Source organism: Cetorhinus maximus, chromosome 25 (genome assembly GCF_964194155.1).
Source record: "Cetorhinus maximus chromosome 25, sCetMax3.hap1.1, whole genome shotgun sequence".
Classification (NCBI taxonomy): Eukaryota; Metazoa; Chordata; class Chondrichthyes; order Lamniformes; family Cetorhinidae; genus Cetorhinus; species Cetorhinus maximus.
Window position 1 is genome coordinate 12,778,775 of NC_135903.1, and position 19,485 is coordinate 12,798,259.

Below are 19,485 nucleotides of genomic sequence, written 5' to 3' on the forward strand. Positions count from 1 at the left end.
GATCAACAACACTCAACCTCAGTCCCTGTGATTCCCGACAAGGTGTGGAACTCAGCAGGTGAGTTTTTATCACACGTCTAGACTGATAACAAGTTTCATTCAGAAAAAAAATACCCCACACAACATTCCGCGAAAACAGACAGGTCAAATAAGGACATTATTTTTTGCAGAATGGAATTTGACACCAATTCTGCAAATCTTGCCTGAAGACCGTCATGGGAAAGTGGATCAATTCTTTGCAATGAGTGGAGCCCAGCCCAGGGTGTGTCTCTGGAAGGGTCCCCGCCCCATTCATCCAAATGTCAAACTCTGTGCCGGTTAAGGAATGAGTGGTTTTAGCTGAGAGCAGCAGTCCTTGGGGGGGGTTTGCTGGCTCTTCTCCCAGCCAATGTGTGAGGAGAGGAGCGGTAGGAACGCCCTTTGGGGATGGGATATAAGGAGGGGAGACAGGCTCTGAGCTTTGCAGTTTCTGGCTCTCACTTGTCTACAGCCTCTAGCACCATGAGTATCAGCTTCAGGTCCTCGTTTGGCGGATCCAGCCGTCATGGTTCATCCTCCGTGCGACTGGTCCGAAGCGGCGGGGGCGCTTCCCGCTCTCAGAGTTTGTACGGCGCCGGGATGGGGACCCGCATCGCCTCGGTGAGTGCGGGTTCGGGGCTGGGGAGCGCCCTGGGCTCGGGCTCCTTCTCCTTCTCCTCCTCCACCTCCTCGGCTGGAGGCTTCAATGAGAAGACAACCATGCAGAACCTGAACGAGCGCCTGGCCAGTTACCTGGACAGGGTCCGCTCCTTGGAAACTTCCAACAGCAAAATGGAGCTGGAGATCCGTCAGATCCTTGAGAAAGCGGGTCCGGCTGTCAGGGACTGGAGCGTTTACTGGGGCACCATTAAAGATTTCCGTGACCAGGTGAGACCTTTTCTAGCTGCAGCCTCTACCCGCTATTCTCTCAGAGAGCGCCCGTAACGCCATAAAGCCTCCCAAGGCACCTCCCAGCAACCTGGCAACACAAACCCAGGCAAATGGAACAAGCTGATATTAAGGTCCGACGACCAAAAGCTTGGTCGAGGAGGAAGGTTTTGAGGAGCATCAGGAGGAAAGTGAGGTAGAGGAGGGGAATTCCAGAGCTTGGGGTACAGGTAACTATACAGGTAGGGGTGGCTATGACCATCCATTGAAACATGGAGGCTGCTCAAGAGGCTGGAATTCCAGGAGTGCAGATGTGGCCTGGGAAATGAGAGTCAATGTTGGTGTGTTTTTTCTGTTGAAAGTCCCACACTGGAGCTGGCTCCAACAGCTTATAGTGATGAGACCTGGCGCATGGGGAGCGAAGGCGGAATAGATGATAGTTAGAAACTGGGGAAACAGAAACAACACCAGGTGTAGTACAAGTGGGAGCTGGGACAAATTCTTTGAATGTTCCAGGCTCAATGATTGAGGGAGGGGCAGCAGATTGCAGGGGGTGGCCAGGGATATGGGGGCAGAGGAGCTGCAGACTTGGGGTAGGGGACAGAAGGGCAGCGAACTGGGGGTGGGGGGTGGAGGAGCAGCAGATGGGGGCAGCAAACCTGCGGGAGGGAGACCAGTGCAGGAGATGCACATGGAATGTGGAGCCTGCAGTGTCTCACAATGGAATAATCTAGCACTATATAAACTGAAAGCGTGGCAAACTGTAAGTGATGTTATTGCTGGTTGCTTTCTTCTCACACTCTCTCAGAATCTGTGTAATTTATTATTAATCTCCATTTTTCACAGATTACTGATCTCATCCTTGATAACTCCAGGCTTATGCTGCAGATTGATAACTCCAAACTTGCTGCTGAAGATTTCAAAACCAAGTAAGTAATAATAAATGTAGCTGTTTAATGTCTTTGTGCTGACGGTGTGCTTTATTCTCCGATCCCACCTATCCTGCTGATTTGTCTTCCTCGTCATCCACTTGCAACTTTTTCCTGCACCTACATCATTCTTACCTTTTTCTGCTGAACGGAGGGTATTTGGTCCAAGAAATAATCTTCCAGATTTGGGTACATTTAAAGAATTACTTAAAATGTCTCCTGTTATTTCCCTCTGATGGAGAGACCATCTCGATCCTTTCTCAGGAGAACTGTACAGATACTGAAGACCAAGCGTCTTAGTTATTTCAGAAAACAGAGAAAACATTTGTAACTGAAGCCGGACGGCTGGTTTGTAAATTAAGCCAGGAAACGAGCAGCTGCTTCATACTCATGATGCCTGGCGTGTCCTGACCAGACTTGTCCACCCGACAGGTATGTAATCTCCAAGGAGAGGCTGAAGTACCTAGGGGGAAGGAGAAATCTGGAATATTATTCTCAACCCACTCAGGGAAGATGATTTAAATCAGGAATCCTACTGTAGAATGCAAGGGAATACCTCTTAACTTCAGCATTAGACAACAAGTAATGAGAGAGATTTTCCCCCTTTTTTCTGTCTCTATAGATTTGAGGGTGAATTGGGAATTAGAATGGCAGTGGACGGAGATATTAATGGACTGCGTACAGTGTTGGATGATATGACACTGGAGAAGAGTCAGCTGGAAATGCAGATTGAGGGTCTAAAGGAGGAACTAATCTACATCAGGAAAAACCATGAGGAGGTAAGTAACTTCCATTTTGGTAAATGATTCTACTGAGTTGAGTGCTCCTTTGAGATTTGGGAGTATGAACTAACTGAACGTTTTCTCTGTAGGAGCTTAGGGGACTGCGTGGTCAGATATCTGGCAATGTCACTGTAGATGTCACAACCGAACAGTCCCCTGATTTGTCTAAGATGCTGGAAGAGATGCGGCAGCAATATGACGATATCACGAAAAAGAACAAGAGTGAAGCTGAAGAATGGTACAGGCAGCAGGTAATTGGGGGAAATCTGGGATTATTATGTTATTCCAATGTGATCACTGAACTATCACATCCTTCATAACAAGGCATCAGCTACAGCATTCTCACCTCTGAATCAAAAAGTTCTGGGTTCAAGTCCCAATCCAAAGACTTGACTAACACTCCCAGGACAGTACTGAGGGAATGCTGTGCTGACTTTCAGATGAGACATTAAACTGAGGTTCCATCTGTTCTCTCAGGTGGACTTAAAAAGATCCCAGTTCTCACTGTTCTCCTGGTCAACAATTATCCCTCAAACAAAGCAGATTAACTCTCTATTTTATCTTCTTGCTGCTCTGGGATCCTGCTGTGCACAAATTGGCTAACCTGCTTCCTACATTACAAACAGAAACTGCACTTCAAAATACTCCATGTGCTGTAAAGCACATGGGGAAAGATGTTGTATAAATGCCATCCTTCCTTTCACAGTTGGTATCTCAGAATAACAGCCCCTATGATAACAGAATAGAATCCGATTATTGCTCAGCTGTGAGTAGACAGCATCGCGAGAGGGGCAGCAATTAAGAGGGTGGTTCTCTGGGTCCTAATTAACAGGGGCAGACAGCTCAGTGTAATTCCTTCAACAAATCAGCAAAGAAACAGCTAAAGCTAAAAGAAACCTTGAACTTCAGTTCAGAAAATCAAAATTTAAGTAACTGAAAATAAGTGGCCTCTCTGAGCAGAAACCCAGAGGCTGAATTTTTGCTCTGGCCTCCAACATTGGGTATATTTCCCAACACCATGTCAGTGCTTGACAAACTGGCCAATGGTGTGCACTCACCATCCAATTAAGGTTAAGAGGTGGCTTCCTGAAGCTGGAGGACCAATAGGAGGTCAGATCAGCAGCCCCAGGCTCAGGTGGGACCTGTCAATGTGGATAGGAGAAAAACAGGGCTGCAAGATGGAGGCATCCTCTGAAGCCTGCCTGATGCCTGCAGAGGTGAGGGGATGGTGGGGGAATTGGTCCCCGGTCAGAGTGCGGGCTCCTGCCCGGGGGTGGGGCTGACTCCTCCCCATGATCATGTTTTGACCTCAGTGTCAGAGGCGGAGGGGGGCGGAGGGGTGTGGGGTGGGGTTTGCACATTCTGATTGGAAAATTGCAGTCAGTGTGTAGAGAGTGGCCCACTAACTAGCCTAACGGGCTACCTGCCACTCGCGGTTATGAAGCCATCATCCTTCGGCCTGAATGAAAGTGGCCTGGAGATGGTCACTGTGGATAAAGCAGCATATTGCCACTGGTGGGAAATTGCAGACCTGTCCACCTCCAGTTCTGCCTCCATGGCTGATTAAAAATTCATCTCTGAAATTCTCCAATTCCCCATCTTCCTCAGTGTAACACGTAAGAAAATACCTTCAGCATCAGACTGGAAACAATAAATAGGTTGTCATGTTGCTATTTTATCTCCATCCTGGGATAACATGACATTTAGAGGTCTGATTTCAAAATGGCCTGAACCAAATTGGCATAATTTTTGGGACAGAGTCGAGTTAATGACAAATGTCAACCTTTGATTGTTCGAACACCAGACAGATAATAGAGAGTTAGTGGTTTTGGTGAAAACCAAGTCCATTGTTGGTTGAAGACTTCTCTTAATTGTTTGTTTCAGTGTGTGACTGTGCAGCAGGAATTTGCTGTTAATACCGAGGCCCTTCAAGCAGAGAAGTCACAGCTCGTCCAACTGAGGCACACTGTGCAGGGACTGGATATGGAGCTCCAGACCCAGCTCAGCATGGTGAGTACAACACAGGAGAGCAACAACCTCTGTCCCTGGCTTTATTGGAAGTGCAGGTCTGACTAATCACTGTTTGTTTGTGTGCAGATTGGATCTCTAAATGCGACTCTTAAGGACACTGAGCTTCGTTGCAGCGAGGAGTACAACAGAGTTCAGCTGACCATCAACAAACTGGAGGCAGAACTGGTGGAAATCCGGCTGAAAGTAGACCAACATGTCAAAGACTATGCTGACCTGCTGGATATTAAAAGTAGACTGGAAATGGAAATTGCCACATATCGTCGCCTGCTCGAAGGAGGATCTGGGTAAGAGAGTCACCAAATTAAACCCAGCTCCTGACAGCCTAACCCCCCTAACTAAATATGTTAGACATGGCTTCGGAACTATTACTGTCTGTAGAGTTACTTTGGGGGATTTTAATGAATTTTGTGCTCCTTAATAAGGGATGTTAGTTTGAAATTTGGAACACTTTGCATTTCAGAACCAGTGTCAGGATCAATTGTTGTTACTCTATTATCAAATTTGTGCTGTGCTAGAGTAACTGTCTCCCTATCCTGTCCCAGAGATGTTTAGGCACCAACCTTCAAAGATCACCCTGTCTGCACTTGGGATATTTTTCCTTTCTCTGCACAGACATCCTATAGCCTGAGTGGTGTCGCAGTAATCCAGATGTTTTAACACTGAATTTCCACATTGCTGTGTTATTTAAGTTACTAAATTGAAATTATTGAATAATTCAGCTGTCTCAATGGAATTTCTCTTGCCCCGAGACAGTCTCGAGCTCATAACTGAGGCTGAAATCGGCCATTAATTTACAGATTTCTATAAAACGAAATTCCAATTCTCAAACTGGTGAGATTTGGACTCCTGCCACCTGGACTATTAGCCCAGTAACAGAACCACTATACTTCCACATCATCTTAATGAGATACTAAACATCAACCGGCTGTAAAATGCTTTGGGACATTCCCGAGGTTCTGAAAGGTGCTTTACAAATGTATATTCTTTCTATACACTCACACACCCAGCCCTTGTGATATTCCTGCTGGAGGGTTTCCTGGATATTTACTGATTACTGTTTATTTTTACCAGCCACATAACAACTACACAAACAACAAAAGATTTAGGCAAGAAGATTGTGGTCACAGAGGAAATACGTGGTGAGTTAAACATAACTTTCAAACTTGTCATCAAAGTGACTGCATCATAAGTTTGAACACAGAAGTAAATGTACACCTAGAGCTTGTAGTTGAGGCAGCTAGTGTTGGATGCTCAGAGGTTGTTTCCCCTGCCTGGGGTGTCCAGAACAGGGGAAGGGGGTCCCAGTCTCTGGATAAGGGGTTGATCATTTAGGATTGAGATGAGGAGAAATTTCTTCACTCAAAAGGGTTGTGAATCTTTGGAATTCTCTAGCCCAGGAAGCTGTGGATACTCAGTCGTTGAATACACTGAACGTTGAGACTAATAGACCTTTGGTCTCCAGAGGACTTGAGGAATATGGGTTCAGGTGCTGAAGTGGAATTGAGGTCCAAGGTCAGATGAATAGTGGAGCAGGTTCGACAGGCTGCTTGACCATTTTTCTTATGTTCTTAATATGCTGAGTGACAGAGGCAGGGAGAGCCAACAGTTCCCAGACCCCTCATTCCATAACTTCACTCTCTGCTGTGGTACTGAGTCACGCACAGCAAGAAAGTCTGCTTCCAACCAGAGGAACAATGAGGCTGCTACAATTCACTTCACTGCCGCAATAATTAGAGAAACGGGAATCTGGTTGGGTCCCCACTCCTGATTTGATATCCATTGAAGTCTGTACGTATTCAGGAAAGAATTCAACTCCTCCCCCAATGCCCTCATGATTGATTAGCCAGATAACCCTGACCATCTAAACTCACCTGAGTAATGGCCACACTCAGCATTCGGCTGCTCATTCATCCTGTGATACCCTCAAGAATGGAGGCTAGGGGGAAATCCAGCTAGGGAGCCAGGGATCATGAGGGAGAATGGACTGGGTGGTGAATTGTGCTCTCTAGTCTTCCTGGGCAGGATTTAAGAAATAAAATTGACGGTGTAGAATATACTGCCACCTTGTATTATGCCACATAAAATACTTAAATGCCACACAATATAAAGCAATAAATACAAGGATTGAGATGTTGGGGAACCTATAGAGGGAGAAAGGGGCAGGGCCCAGCAAGAACAGAGGTAGTGGGTGGCCAATGAGGAATATAGGGGAGGGACCCAGTAAGTGCCTTATTGGGTGACCAATGACAGGGGAGTGGGGAGGTGGAGCTCTGAAGATGGGTGTGATGCATGACCAATGAGGAGAGGGTGGGGACAGAAGGTCCTGTGATGAAACCTCCAGGAATATGTACCGCAAGTTGGCAACCGAGGTGTGGTCAGAACTGTAACATCATAAATTTAACGTTAGCAACTACTGATTTAATGAATGCATTAATTAGTCTCCAACTAATTATTTCTTTTTCTTAAAGAACCTGTCATTACGAAGAGAGTGAAGACTGTGGTGGAAGAAACGATTAATGGGCAAGTGGTTTCTTCACGTACAGAGGAAATCAATGTCAACTAATAGAATGTTCAACACTTTGGAAAAAGCTGGGAAAAGAACAAAGTAAAAGTCATCTAATCAGAAGAGATAATCAAACCTAATAAACACAACTCTTAATGATTTCCCTTTCTCTGTATTTCTGAGGATTTAATAAAGTCTTGTGGGAACAGTTATCCTCATTTGTGTTTTCAGCTTCTCCCAGCAGACATAAGTCTTCCTTCGAATATCTCTGGAAACTTCAACCAGCTCCCATGTCTCGGGGCCAGGGGGTTCCCACAGTCAGAGACCAGGAACCTCGGGGTGGGATTAGAAAATAGGACATTCCGTCTGTTGCAAATGAAACAAGGGTTTTCACCAATTACAATCTATATCAATGTGTATTTATATAATACCTTTTAATCCCAAAGTGATTCACAGGAGTGTTGACACTGAACCACAAGGAGACGTTAGGGTAAGTGACCAAAAGCTTGGCCAAAGAGATTTGGTTTTAAGGAGCCTCTTAAAGGAGGAAAGAGTAGAGAGACAGATGTTTAGGGAGGGAATTCCAGAGTTTAGGACCTCAGCAGCTGAAATTATGGCTACCAATAGGTTTTCCAAGACACCAGTAGGAGGCAGGAGCTACCACTGCTCCACACGGTTACAACCCTTTCCAGCACTGTCTGTGGGCCAGGGGAACAGGACTGCTCCCCATCGCATTTCAAACAAATGCTACCCCCGCTAGTCACAATTTCCCACCATCTTTCCCATTCCACACCCCCCCGCCCCCCAACTCCACAGACACGATTTCTTGATCCCTCCTGCACCTGATCACCAAGTACCATCCCCTGGGGTTGATCCTCTCCCTCCCCGACAGTTCCTCCCTTCTGCCATTTTCTTTCTCCCCCCCCCACCCCATTCCCTGCACCCTCGCCTCCCTCCTCTCCCTCCCTCACACCACCCACCCTGTAGGGGGACTGCTGGGTGGCAGCCTCCGGGGGGGGGACCTTTAACGGACGCTCCGGAGAGAGACCCACTAGCAGCAATGGCCACCCTCACACCCATGGCGCAATCGGTGTTCTGTGACCACTCCCCTGCCAATGGCCAGGACCTGGCTGCCAGGCCTCACCTTCCTTGACAAAACCTACCTGATCTTTAAGGGCACCCCACCACCGAAATGTCCTCTGCACAGGGGTTGCAGGCTCAACAATGGCCCCCTGGAGCCCTGACGTTTCTGAGCTGCTGGCTCTCTGATTGGGCTCTGGGGGTGTGCCACTGTCTCTAATTGGAGGGAGGTCCCAGCATCTTCCTCTTAATTGCCAAAGCAGGGTTACTTCCCAGTCTCGGCTCGGGTGGTGGAACTTCACCATCAGCCAGGAAGTTCAACCCAAACATAAAGGTTGACAGATTAGGCATGATGCCACGACATGGTGAACTGTCACAGCAGCTGATCCAGGCAGCAGTCCCCACCTTCAAGAAACAGCACAGCTATCTCAAATAAAAGCAAGGGAAGGTTATCGCAAACTGGAGGAACAGCACCTCATCTTCCGACTAGGCACTTTATAGCCTTACGGACTTAATATGGAGTTCAACAATTTCAGATCATGAACTCTCTCCTCCATCCCCACCCCCTTTCCGATCCCCCTTTTTCCAATAATTTATAATTTTTTTACAAATATATTTTTTTCTTTTCCCTCCTATTTTTAAATTATCTATTGTTTCAGCTCCACCTTTTAGCCCATTTCAATCCCTTCCCCCCAACCCAACCCGCACTAGGGCCATCTGCCACTAGCTTGCTTCCCTTAATGTCCCCATTGGCACATCCTTTAGATAATATCATCACTGTCAACACCCCTTTGTCCTTTTGTCTATGACATCTTTGGCAGGCTCTTCTTGGCCTCCACCTATCACTCGAAACGTCAACAGTATCCCTCTCCGCAGATGCTGTCAGACCTGCTGAGTTTTTCATGGTATTTTTGTTTTTGTTCTCGATTTCCAGCATCCACAGTATTTTGCTTTTTTCTTAGTTGTTATTTGAAAAGTACTTGGCTCAGATAATACAGGCCTTAATTCCTTGCAGCAGGTGGAGTACAAGAATTGCTCAAGAAATTATGGGCTGGAGAATAATACAAACGTAGTCCTGTGGTGAAGGATTACTCATTACAGAGCCTGTCATGGGAGGCAACAGTTTCAGGATTTATCTTGCAAAAGAATGTGGCTCAGCGGGTCTGAAAGTTGTGGGTTCCCACAACCAGAGACTTGAGCACAAAATCTATGTTTCCGTTCCCAGTGCAGTACTGAGGGATGCTGCACTGTCAGAAGTGCCATCTATTTTCCTGATGAGACATTAAAATGAAGCCCCTCTCGAAGGCCAACACTACCATCTAGAAGGACAGGGGCAGCAGACACATGGGAACACCACCACCTGGAAGTTCCCCTCCAAGTCACTCACCATCCTGACTTGGAAATATATCGCTGTTCCTTCACTGTTGCTGGGTCAAAACCCTGGAACTCCCTCCCTAACAGCACTGTGGGTGTACCTACACCACATGTACTGCAGCGGTTCAAGAAGGCAGCTCAGCACCACCTTCTCAAGGGCAACTAGGGATGGGCAATAAATGCTGGCCCAGCCAGCGACGCCCACATCCCTTAAATGGATAATAAATGAATAATTAAGAAAAAGTTCCTGGGCTTCAGAACAGAAGGAGTGAGAACCTGAAATTCTCTAATGGTGAAGTTCACAAGTGATTTTGGAACACAATCAACCTGGGCACTTCACTTGGAAATGCTGCTTTGAAATGTTACAAAGTTTTCAGGATATGTGATATTTTATGCAAATCAACTCACCAGACTTGATCACCTTTTGCTGGTCCCACCAGCTACGTCCTTTCATCTTTGGGTGTTGTCACGTTATCTGCCAATGCATGTGGGATGCCCAACTGCCCTGGTGAGATTTTTATTGTAAACAAATTTAAAGAATGCACTGCGGCCCTAATTAGATAAGCAGCAAAACAACATTTTTGGAGAAGGCAGAGCCCAAAATTCATCAGGGGGGAAGAGTGGGTGGACAAATGATTTGTACAACATTAACTTTTGACTGGCAGTGTCATCACTCAGATTTCTGTCATACAATAACAACAGCAGCAAGATAAAACTTGTCGAGGTGCTTCACACGGACAATTATCAAACAAAATCTGATACCGAGCCCCATTCTGAAATATTAGGACAGGAGACCAAAAGCCCGGTCAAAGAGGTAAATTTGAAGGAGTTTATTAAAGGAGAGAGAGGGGCAGGGAGACAGTGAGGTTTAGAGGATGAATTCTAGAGCTTAGGGTCAGAGCCCCTAAACTGACTTCTGGAGTTACACTGCCAAAACTGGCTCCTTCACCCCAGCATCAGACAAGTAGATCAAGTTTGTTGTTGATCTTTGAGTCTGTTCTGAGATGGCTCGGCCAAGAGAGAAGGAAAATTTTCAATTATAAAGCTCCTTTCACAATTTCAGGACACAGCCAAGTGCAGGTTACAAAGGACTTTTTAACGTTCAGCCACTGTCGTGAGGTAGGAGACACAGCAGCTGGTTTTGCACACAGCAAATCCCACCAACAGCAACATGACAAATAACCAGAAATTCTGCTTCAGCGACATTGATGGAAAGATAACTATTGGCCAGGACACTGGAGAGGTCTGCCCTGCCCTTTTTCAAAATTGATCCATGTGATCTTTTACCCGAGAGGGCAGATTGGGGTCCCAGTTTAATGCCTCATCTAGTAGACAGCACCTCTGCCAAGGCGACACTCCCTCTGTGTTGGTACCAGGAGTGTTAGCCTGGATTTTAGACTCAAGTCTCTGGAGTGGGACTTGAACCCCACAACCTTCTGATTGAGAAGTGAAAGCACTGCCCACTGAGTGACAGTTGACACCAGTAGAGATCAATCTCCCCGATTGTGAACTAAACAAGGGCTACTTACCTTTCTCAGCCTCCTCGATTTTGATTGATTGGGCTTCATGGAGCTAACTCAGGCATTCATGGATTTCAAACAATCCAACTTTCTTTGTTTTACTCCAATGACTTAGGACAAAACTAAACCACCTAACGATCGCCAAATAAATCAGCTTTACCTGGCATTCCGTTCAGGAGCAGGCTCGAAGGGCCGAGTGGCCTAATCCTGCTCCTAATTCGTATGTTTGATCCCTGAATTCTGCTGAGCTTCCCATTAGCCAGACCTGAGCTCTACAGTTGGCCTCAGTACCCTGAGGAAGGGAACTATTAGCCTGAGTTCCTGCAGCTGATCCCACCTGCTGGAAATGGTGGCTGTCAGTTAATGAGGATGGGCTCAGACCTGGTTATGAAAAATAAGATGCCAAGACTCAACTGTTCAGACTCACATATTAAAAATACCCACTTGGGTCTGGTCTGTTTTATCCGTCCTGGCACATTAACCTTTTCGGGTAGAAAGGGGTGAATAGTGAAAGCTTGACCTGTCAGTTTGGAGAGTTGGTTACACTGTGATTTTCATCAATGCCTTCCCGACCTCAGTCTTGACTGTGCAGCCCGACATACAAACATACTAACATACGAATTAGGATCAGGAGTACGCCACTCGGCTCCTCGAGCCTGCTCCTCCATTCAATAAGGTCATGGCTGATCTGACTGTGGCCTCAACTCCACATTCCTGCCTACCCCCGATAACCTTTGACTCTCTTGTTGGCCAAGTATCTATCTACCTCTGCCACTCAATGACCCTGCCTCTGCTGCTCTCTGGGAAAGAGAATTCCACGGAATCACAACCCTCAGAGAAAAAATTTGGGACACCCCTTATTTTTAAACTGTGTCCCCTAGTTCTAGTCTCTCCCAGATGGGGAAACACTCTCTCAGTAACCACTCTGTCAAGTCCCGGCCTCAAGATCAATAAGATTGCCTCCCATTCTTCTTAACTCCAATGTATACAGGCCCAACCTGTCCAACCTTTCCTCATAAGATAACCTCCCATCCCAGGAATCAGCCAAGTGAACCTTCTCTGAACCGCTTCCAATGGTTGTCAGGGGTAGGCAGTTAATGTCCTTTCTTAAATAAGGAAACCAAAACTATACACAGTAATCTTGATGTGGTCTCAACAATGTCCCATACAACTGTAGCAAAACATCCCTACTTTTATATTCCATTCCCCTTGCAATAAATGACAATATTCCATTTGCCTTCCTAATTACTTGCTGTACCTTCCTGCTAACATTTTGTGATTCAGGTACCTGGACACCCAGATCCCTCTGTACCGCAGCATTCTGCAATCTCTCTCCATTTAAATAATATACTGGTTTCTATTCTTCCTGCCACATTATACTCCAATTTTTGCCCACTCACTTAACCTATCTATATCCCTTTGCAGGCACGATATGCCCTCTTCACAACTTACTCTCCTATCTATCTTTTTGTCATCAGCAAATTTAACAACTACACACTCAGTCCCTTCATGCAAATCATTGGTATAGATCAAACCAATAAAGACCCTAAGTCAGAGAAACCACAGCTGATAAACAGCAAATTATCATTTAAATCCAATATTCTTTCTTTGCCATTCGATATTTCACTCAGCATCCAGAGTGAGAGATGCGGTCTATTCACACCTGCATTTCCAGAAGTGGAAACAATGAATTCATTCCATCTTCCTTTACTCCAGACCTATTGAGCCAACACAGGACCGGTGTAACCACCAGGCAAACTAGACAGCCGCTTACAGCAGCAAAATTTGCAAAAATCTGAAGGAACTATTCCTGACATAAGTAAACAAATAGGTTATGTGGCATCATGGCAGATAGAAACAAATTGCCTGGAGCACAACACTGTCAACGGAAAGCTGAAAAGGAAAAAGCACAAGCAAAGCAAGAAGGTTCCTTTCTGAAGTATCTTCATCCACAACATCAGGATGAAGGTCGCTCAAAGAAACAACCTGAGGCTGAAGCTGGGACAACAGTTTTGCCTCCAGTCTCATAAGGTGAAATAGAGTTTGAGGATCAGAATCTGAATGTAAAAGATAGGGTGTGAAAGGGAATATGCTACCAGCTGCAACTATGGCGACTGTTCCACATGGCCCAAAATGATGTTCAGAGTTTGCATCAAAACAGATTATGGAACATTGTTTAACACTAGAGCAAGCTTTAAAACATGGGAAATCCAAAGATGCCGATGCTTCAAATTTGCACAGTGAATTGCAAGGTGACTTCCAAAGTGTCCATCACCACAGGATGAACCAAACTTTGTAAGAAAGACCGGCTGGACTCTCCACCTCGCTAATAGAACGTGAAATTGCACGAAACATTAACCTGAAAGAATTTGTTTCTACATTTGTTAAACTGAAAGGATGGGAAGTTAAATTCTAAATTCTAATGATCAGCTTTGTTGCAGGAACACATAGTGTTACATCGTGTGAGCCATATTACACATTATATTGTGCATTTCATCTCATAAAATCCTGTGAAAAGTGTCCACATTCTCATTGTTCTAATCAGTACCATAGGGCAGGATTTTATGTCCCACAGGCGGGTGTGCACCTGACCCAATTGGGTGTAAAATCGCGCAAGAAGACGTTGGGTGAACGTCCCGACATCATCACGCACACACTATATTTCACTTGGCGGGCACCGCAAAAAAGTCGGAAGCGTGCCCGCCGACAATTAAGAGGGCAATTAAGCCCATTAACGGCACAATTGTCTCCGATTTTTCATGGCCCGTCCAACCTTACAGTTGGCGAATTGGCCAGGCGGCCTTTACACTTTTCATCAAACCTCATCCAAGGGCGGGATGAAATCTCCGTTATGAAATAAAATGAAAATAAATATCTGTGGACAACGTTTTCATCAGGTATAGTTTCAGGTGCGTGATTGTACCGCATGGACATTTTGTTGCAGCTTTTTAAACCTTTATTTGATCATTTGCAGGTCTGCAGCTCCCTGCAGCTGTCTACCTTCAGGGAGCTCTCTCGCAGCGCTCACCCACGCCCATGGAAATGTCATTGCCTGCCCTCTTCCCGCCCCCACCCTGGCAGCACGCGTTTCACGCTGGCCGGCCGTTAATTGGTCAGATAGCGTGAAATCGTGGCCGGGGATGAATCGCTGTCGGGGGACCCGTTTCCTGGTGCCCTGAACTCACTGATCATGTGCGCCTGCCAAATGTAAAATTCAGGTCATAATCTTCTCCTTTTCCAGGTAAAATAAATCTCTAAATATAAATGCAGAATTTTTATTCATACACAACATCCATTTTTGGAAGTTATTTCTAGGCAGGACATAGGAGTGCGGAGCAAGGCTGAAGGCTTGTCTAAGGCGCCTAATAACCCTGCACCAGCCCAGGGTCAACAGGAGCTCCAGTGACACTCGGCTGTCTCAGCATTGAGTAGGGATGGCACTTGGAATCTTGCTGTTCTGTGTGACTCAGTTATGACACCATCAGCATCCTGGGGGTTACCATTGACCAGAAACTGAACTAAACTAGCCATATAAATACTGTGGCCACAAGAGCAGGTCATAAGCTGGGAATTCTGTGGGGAGTAACTCACTTCCTGTCTCCCCAAAGCCTGTCCACCATCTACAAGGCACAAGTCAGGAGTGTGATGGAATACTCCCCACTTGCCTGGATGAGTGCAGCTCCCACAACACTCAAGAAGCTCGACACCATCCAGGGCAAAGCAGCCCACTTGATTGGCACCCCATCCACCAACATTCACTCCCTCCACCACCGACGCACAGTAGCAGCAGTGTGTACCATCTACAAGATGCACTGCAGGAATTCACCAAGGCTCCTTCTATAGCACCTTCCAAACCCACCACCACTACCATCTAGAAGGACACATGGGAACACCACCACCTGGAAGTTCCCCTCCAAACCACTCAGTATCCTGATTTGGAAATATATTGTTGTTCCTTCACTGTCGCTGGGTCAAAATCCTGGAACTCCCTCCCTAGCAGCACTGTGGGTGTACCTACACCACATGGACTGCAGCGGTTCAAGCAGGCAGCTCACCACCACCTTCTCAAGGGCAACTAGGGATGGGCAATAAATGCTGATGCTCATATCCCGTGATAGAATAAAAATCTGTTACAGACTAGACATCACTGGAGATGGATTTGAACCAGAAATTCCATAAATATTTGCTCCTAAATTAAATATGCCTTGGGTGTGAGTGTGAGATTGTTACAATGAGTTGGTGATGGCATGTGACTGGGATTTGTGTCCTCATGTTGGTATGTGGCTGGACCAGCACTGGCTTTCTAACATTCTGGATCCTTTAGTTCCCATTGTCATTTGACAAACCTGACTGTTCACATTCTCCAGATCCACCAAGGCTTGTGGGGACGCCCATGGAGAGTTTGCAGATAAATTGCTGAGGATCTGGTCCAGGCGGACACTTAACTCTGCTGGTCTCGAGTGATTTTAGTGGAGTGGATTCCAGTTCCTGCTGACCATGTCTCTCATTTTCTCCTCAGTGCAGACCCGCAGCGGCTCCCGCAGGAGCACCAGCGGCTCAGTCATCCTGGGCTCCTCCAGGTCGGGGAGGCTGAGTGCGGCCAATCCAGGGTCCAAGAGCCGCCGAGCTGTCAGTGTCTACAGCAATCCCATCCGCAGCACCCGCATCTCCACCGCCTCCTCCGGCTATGGGGGCTTATACTCCGGGGGCTACAACTCAGGGTCATTCGGGGCCTTTAGCATCAGTGAGAAGCAGACCATGCAAAACCTGAATGACCGCCTGGCCTTATACCTGGAGAAAGTGCGCAGCTTGGAAAAGTCCAACAACCAGCTGGAGTGCCAGATCAGGGAGTTCTATGAGATGAGAACACCATCAGGAACCAAAGACCTGGGGAGCTATTGGAAAACCATTTCCGAGCTCCGAGCGCAGGTATGTTTGTAAACTCCCCAATCTCAGGGAGACTGCCCTGTCCAGTCTAACTCAGCCCAGTCCCATCTCTGACCCGGCACAAACTTCACCGTTGTATAACCTCACTTTGTATAACCTCTTGGTCAGCTCTTTCAGGGCTTCACACGTTGGAACGGGATGGTTGTTGTCGTGTAGGCATCTGCACAGGAGGATCCCACAAACAGGAGTGGAATGGGTGACCAGCTGTTATTGGCTTCAGTGGAGACAGGGAATGTTGACTAGATCACTCTCCCTCTCCCTCTCTCTCCCTCTCCTCTTCATGCAGTAACCATAGAATCTCCAGCGTCCGCCAGGCCAGTCAAACAGAGTCACAATTTCATGCTACCTGTAACAAGGCAGAACTTCAGCTTTCATCTTCAATGATGTGCTCAAGTCCTAGAGTAAACTAAGCACAGGATTAGAGTCAGTTCTGGCATTCAGTTACATAGAATGTACCTTGTGCAGCCCAGTCCAGAAATGTGTTGGCTCTGAATGGAGCAGGTATGTATGTAATTGACACCTAACTCAAGGTGGGCGGGGGAGGGGGGAATGTCCTTAAAGGGACCGTGGGAGGCCATCACCAAAAAGTAAATTCTTTTAAAATACCTAATGTGGAGCCAAGAGGAGTGACACACCTCCTCCTCTCCTCCCTACCTGCCATTGGATTTATTACTGATTAGCTTATATTTATGCCCCTGGTTTGGATTTCTCACAAGCAGAAACAAATGAATTATATGTAACATTTTGTTTCACAGATCAATGATGCTTCTCTTGCCAATGCCAGGGTCCTGCTGCAGATTGACAATGCGAAACTGGCTGCAGATGACTTTAAAACCAAGTGAGTCCTGTTTTAGTTCTGTCAACATAAGGTGTGTGCTCATTAAAATTAGAAAGAGAGAACTCCCTAAAACAACAATAGCTTGTATCTGTACAGCCTTCTCAGGATTGAGGTTGATTTGCTTCCACTCTGGTTCGATGGGATCTGAGATGACTGACAAGTCCCATATGTGATCTGCGGACTCTGCCACGTGCTGGGCAGGTGGTGCTTGAAGGGTTGGGTAGTTGGGTTGTATGGAGGCTTATGTGCTCCTCCGATGCCTCAACTTTGCCTCTGCACATTCCTGTCAAAGTCTCTCGATGTGTTTGGTGAAATCCGGAATTAACCTTCTCCATTTTGGTCAGAACAGGCCAGCGAGGGTCTCCCATGAGCCGGCGGGATGTTTGACCTCTTCAGGGATGCTTTGAGGACATCCCTAAAACGTTTCCACTGTCCTCCTGGGAGTCACCTGGCGCGATCGAGCTCCGAGTAGAACGGTTGCTTCGCGAGTCTGGTGTCAGGCATGTGAACGACATGTTCCACCTGGCAGAGCTGGTTTTGAGTGATTGGCGCCTCGATGCTGGGCAAGTTGGCTTGGGAGAGGACACTGCTGTGGGACCACATTTCTTGCCACCGGATTTGGAGGATCTTCCAATCTTCCAGATCCTCCAAGAGTATAGTCAAGGTGTTACACAGAAAGCCAGAGAGAAAATGGGAAATGGACAGAAGTACAATGTGTTAAGGGGGTGCGTGAAGGTAGGTCCATAAAAATCATACAATTAAAGAGCACAGAAGGAGGGCATTCATCTCATGGTGCCTGAGCTGGCTCTTTGAAAGAGTTATCCAATTCATCCCACACTCCCCTGCTTTTTTCCTATAGCCCTGCAAATATTTTCCTTTTTGACCATTTATTCAAATCCTGTTTGAAAGTTATCATTGAATCTGTTTCCACCGCCCTTTCACGCACTGAGTTTCAGACTGTAACAACTCACTGTGTAAATAACATTCTCCTCGTCACCCCCACCACACTCCCAGTCCTTTTGATGGTTATCCTTCAATCTGTGTTCTCTGGTCACTAACCCACATGCTACTGGAAACTGTTCCTGTTTAGAGGTAGAGGCTTCTGAGGAGGTGGGATTTCTTTCAAAGTTCAAACGCACAGGGAAAAGTTCAACGTAGCTTTGAGATCGGGAAATCTCTTAAGCAATCAAGTATTTGTCAGAATTCACAAAGCTTTCTGCTACATCCCCCCCTTTCAATGGCCGCTTGCTCAATTATTGCTGAAATAGGAGACCAGTGAAGCAAATGGCTTTCCTGGGAGAACAAACTTAACCGGGAAGAGTTTCCACTGATTTGTATTCCTGTTCCTAGCTACAAAACATGCTGTGTCTCCTAGCTTAGTGACATTGGCAAACATGGATGTATGACTCTCTACCCCTTCCCATTGATATACATGGTGAACCGCCAAGCCCAAAGTACGGATCACCGATTTGTCACATCCTCCCAATCAAAGTGTGTTCCCTTTATCCTTACTCTCCATCTCCTACCTCCTAACCAATTATCAATCCATGTCACAAGGGTGTCTCCAATTCCGTGCATTTTCACTTTAGCTAATGACCTCCTGAACCTCAAATACCTTCTGGATGCCCATATAGTCAGCACCCGTAGACATTCTCCTATCCGCAGTGTTAGTGACCTCCCCAAAACATTCAACTAGATTAGTCAGACATTGGAAATGAAAACAGAAAATGCTGGAAAAACTCAGCAGGTCTGGCAGCATCTGTGGAGAGAGAAACCGAGTCAACGCTTCCAGTCCATATGCCTCTTCTTCCTACATTTATTAGGGCCCATAGTCCCAGTTGGCACTGATCACATTGGAGTGCTGCCCCTGTTGGTCTGAAAGCATCTTTGAACCAATTAAAAAAGCTTTATCTTCGTCATCTACCTTGTAGATATGAATCAGAGTATTCCATCAGATGTGGAGTGGAGATGGACATTGCTGGGTTGCGCAAGGTCCTGGATGAACTGACCTTCATTAGGACAGATCTGGAGTCACAGATTGAACAACTGAAGGAAGAAACAATTTACACCAAGAAAAACCATGAAGAAGTAAGCAGCAGATAATCAAACAACAACAACAAGGTCTTGTTCTAATTTTAGTAGAATGTTAAACGGTTGGCGGGTGGGTTAAAGACTTTATTTGTGACGTGGGAATATTTATTGCTCATGTCCAGTTATCCTGAGTGCACTAAGAGTCTAATAGAATAGGACTGGAGTCCTATACAGGACCAGGCCGGGTTGGGAAGGAAGGTTCCTTTCCTGAAGGGCATTAGTGACCCAGTTAAGTTTTATGGTAATCTGATAGGTTTGGTCAATCTTCTGTCAGATTTATTGAATTCACTTTCACAATTAGACCTGGGGGATTGGAAAAATAATAAAAGTTTCAGACAGAAAGGGGCCCACCTCTCCTCCCCATCCACAGCTCCCATGACCCTGAACCCAACGTGTTGACAGGAACCCACATATTTTCTTCTCAAACCCCATTAAGTTTCTTACCCCACTGTTTGTCCAGTAATCTGTTCATAATCCTCCAGGT

At 46.3% G+C, this 19,485-nt stretch overlaps 2 protein-coding genes across 3 annotated transcripts in view; both read left to right on the plus strand.

Annotated features, from left to right (window-relative positions):
* Positions 1 to 425: 425 nt before the first annotated feature.
* On the plus strand, positions 426 to 7,363 carry LOC144667906 (keratin, type I cytoskeletal 19-like). The gene is made up of 8 exons (XM_078529503.1): positions 426 to 906; positions 1,753 to 1,835; positions 2,458 to 2,614; positions 2,707 to 2,868; positions 4,502 to 4,627; positions 4,715 to 4,932; positions 5,720 to 5,787; positions 7,117 to 7,363. Exons 1-8 carry the CDS (start codon positions 427 to 429, stop codon positions 7,209 to 7,211), a joined length of 1,389 nt encoding a protein of 462 aa, XP_078385629.1. The 5' UTR covers position 426; the 3' UTR covers positions 7,212 to 7,363.
* An 8,247-nt stretch (positions 7,364 to 15,610) lies between these two features.
* The window catches only part of LOC144667908 (keratin, type I cytoskeletal 19-like), a 189,891-nt gene continuing 186,016 nt past the window's right edge, over positions 15,611 to 19,485 (plus strand). For both annotated transcript variants that reach the window (XM_078529505.1, XM_078529504.1), the window contains exons 1-3: positions 15,611 to 16,054; positions 16,828 to 16,910; positions 18,842 to 18,998. In XM_078529505.1, the coding sequence (XP_078385631.1) occupies positions 15,623 to 16,054; positions 16,828 to 16,910; positions 18,842 to 18,998 (672 nt within the window). In that variant the 5' untranslated portion in view covers positions 15,611 to 15,622. The remainder of the gene's footprint in view (positions 16,055 to 16,827; positions 16,911 to 18,841; positions 18,999 to 19,485) is intronic.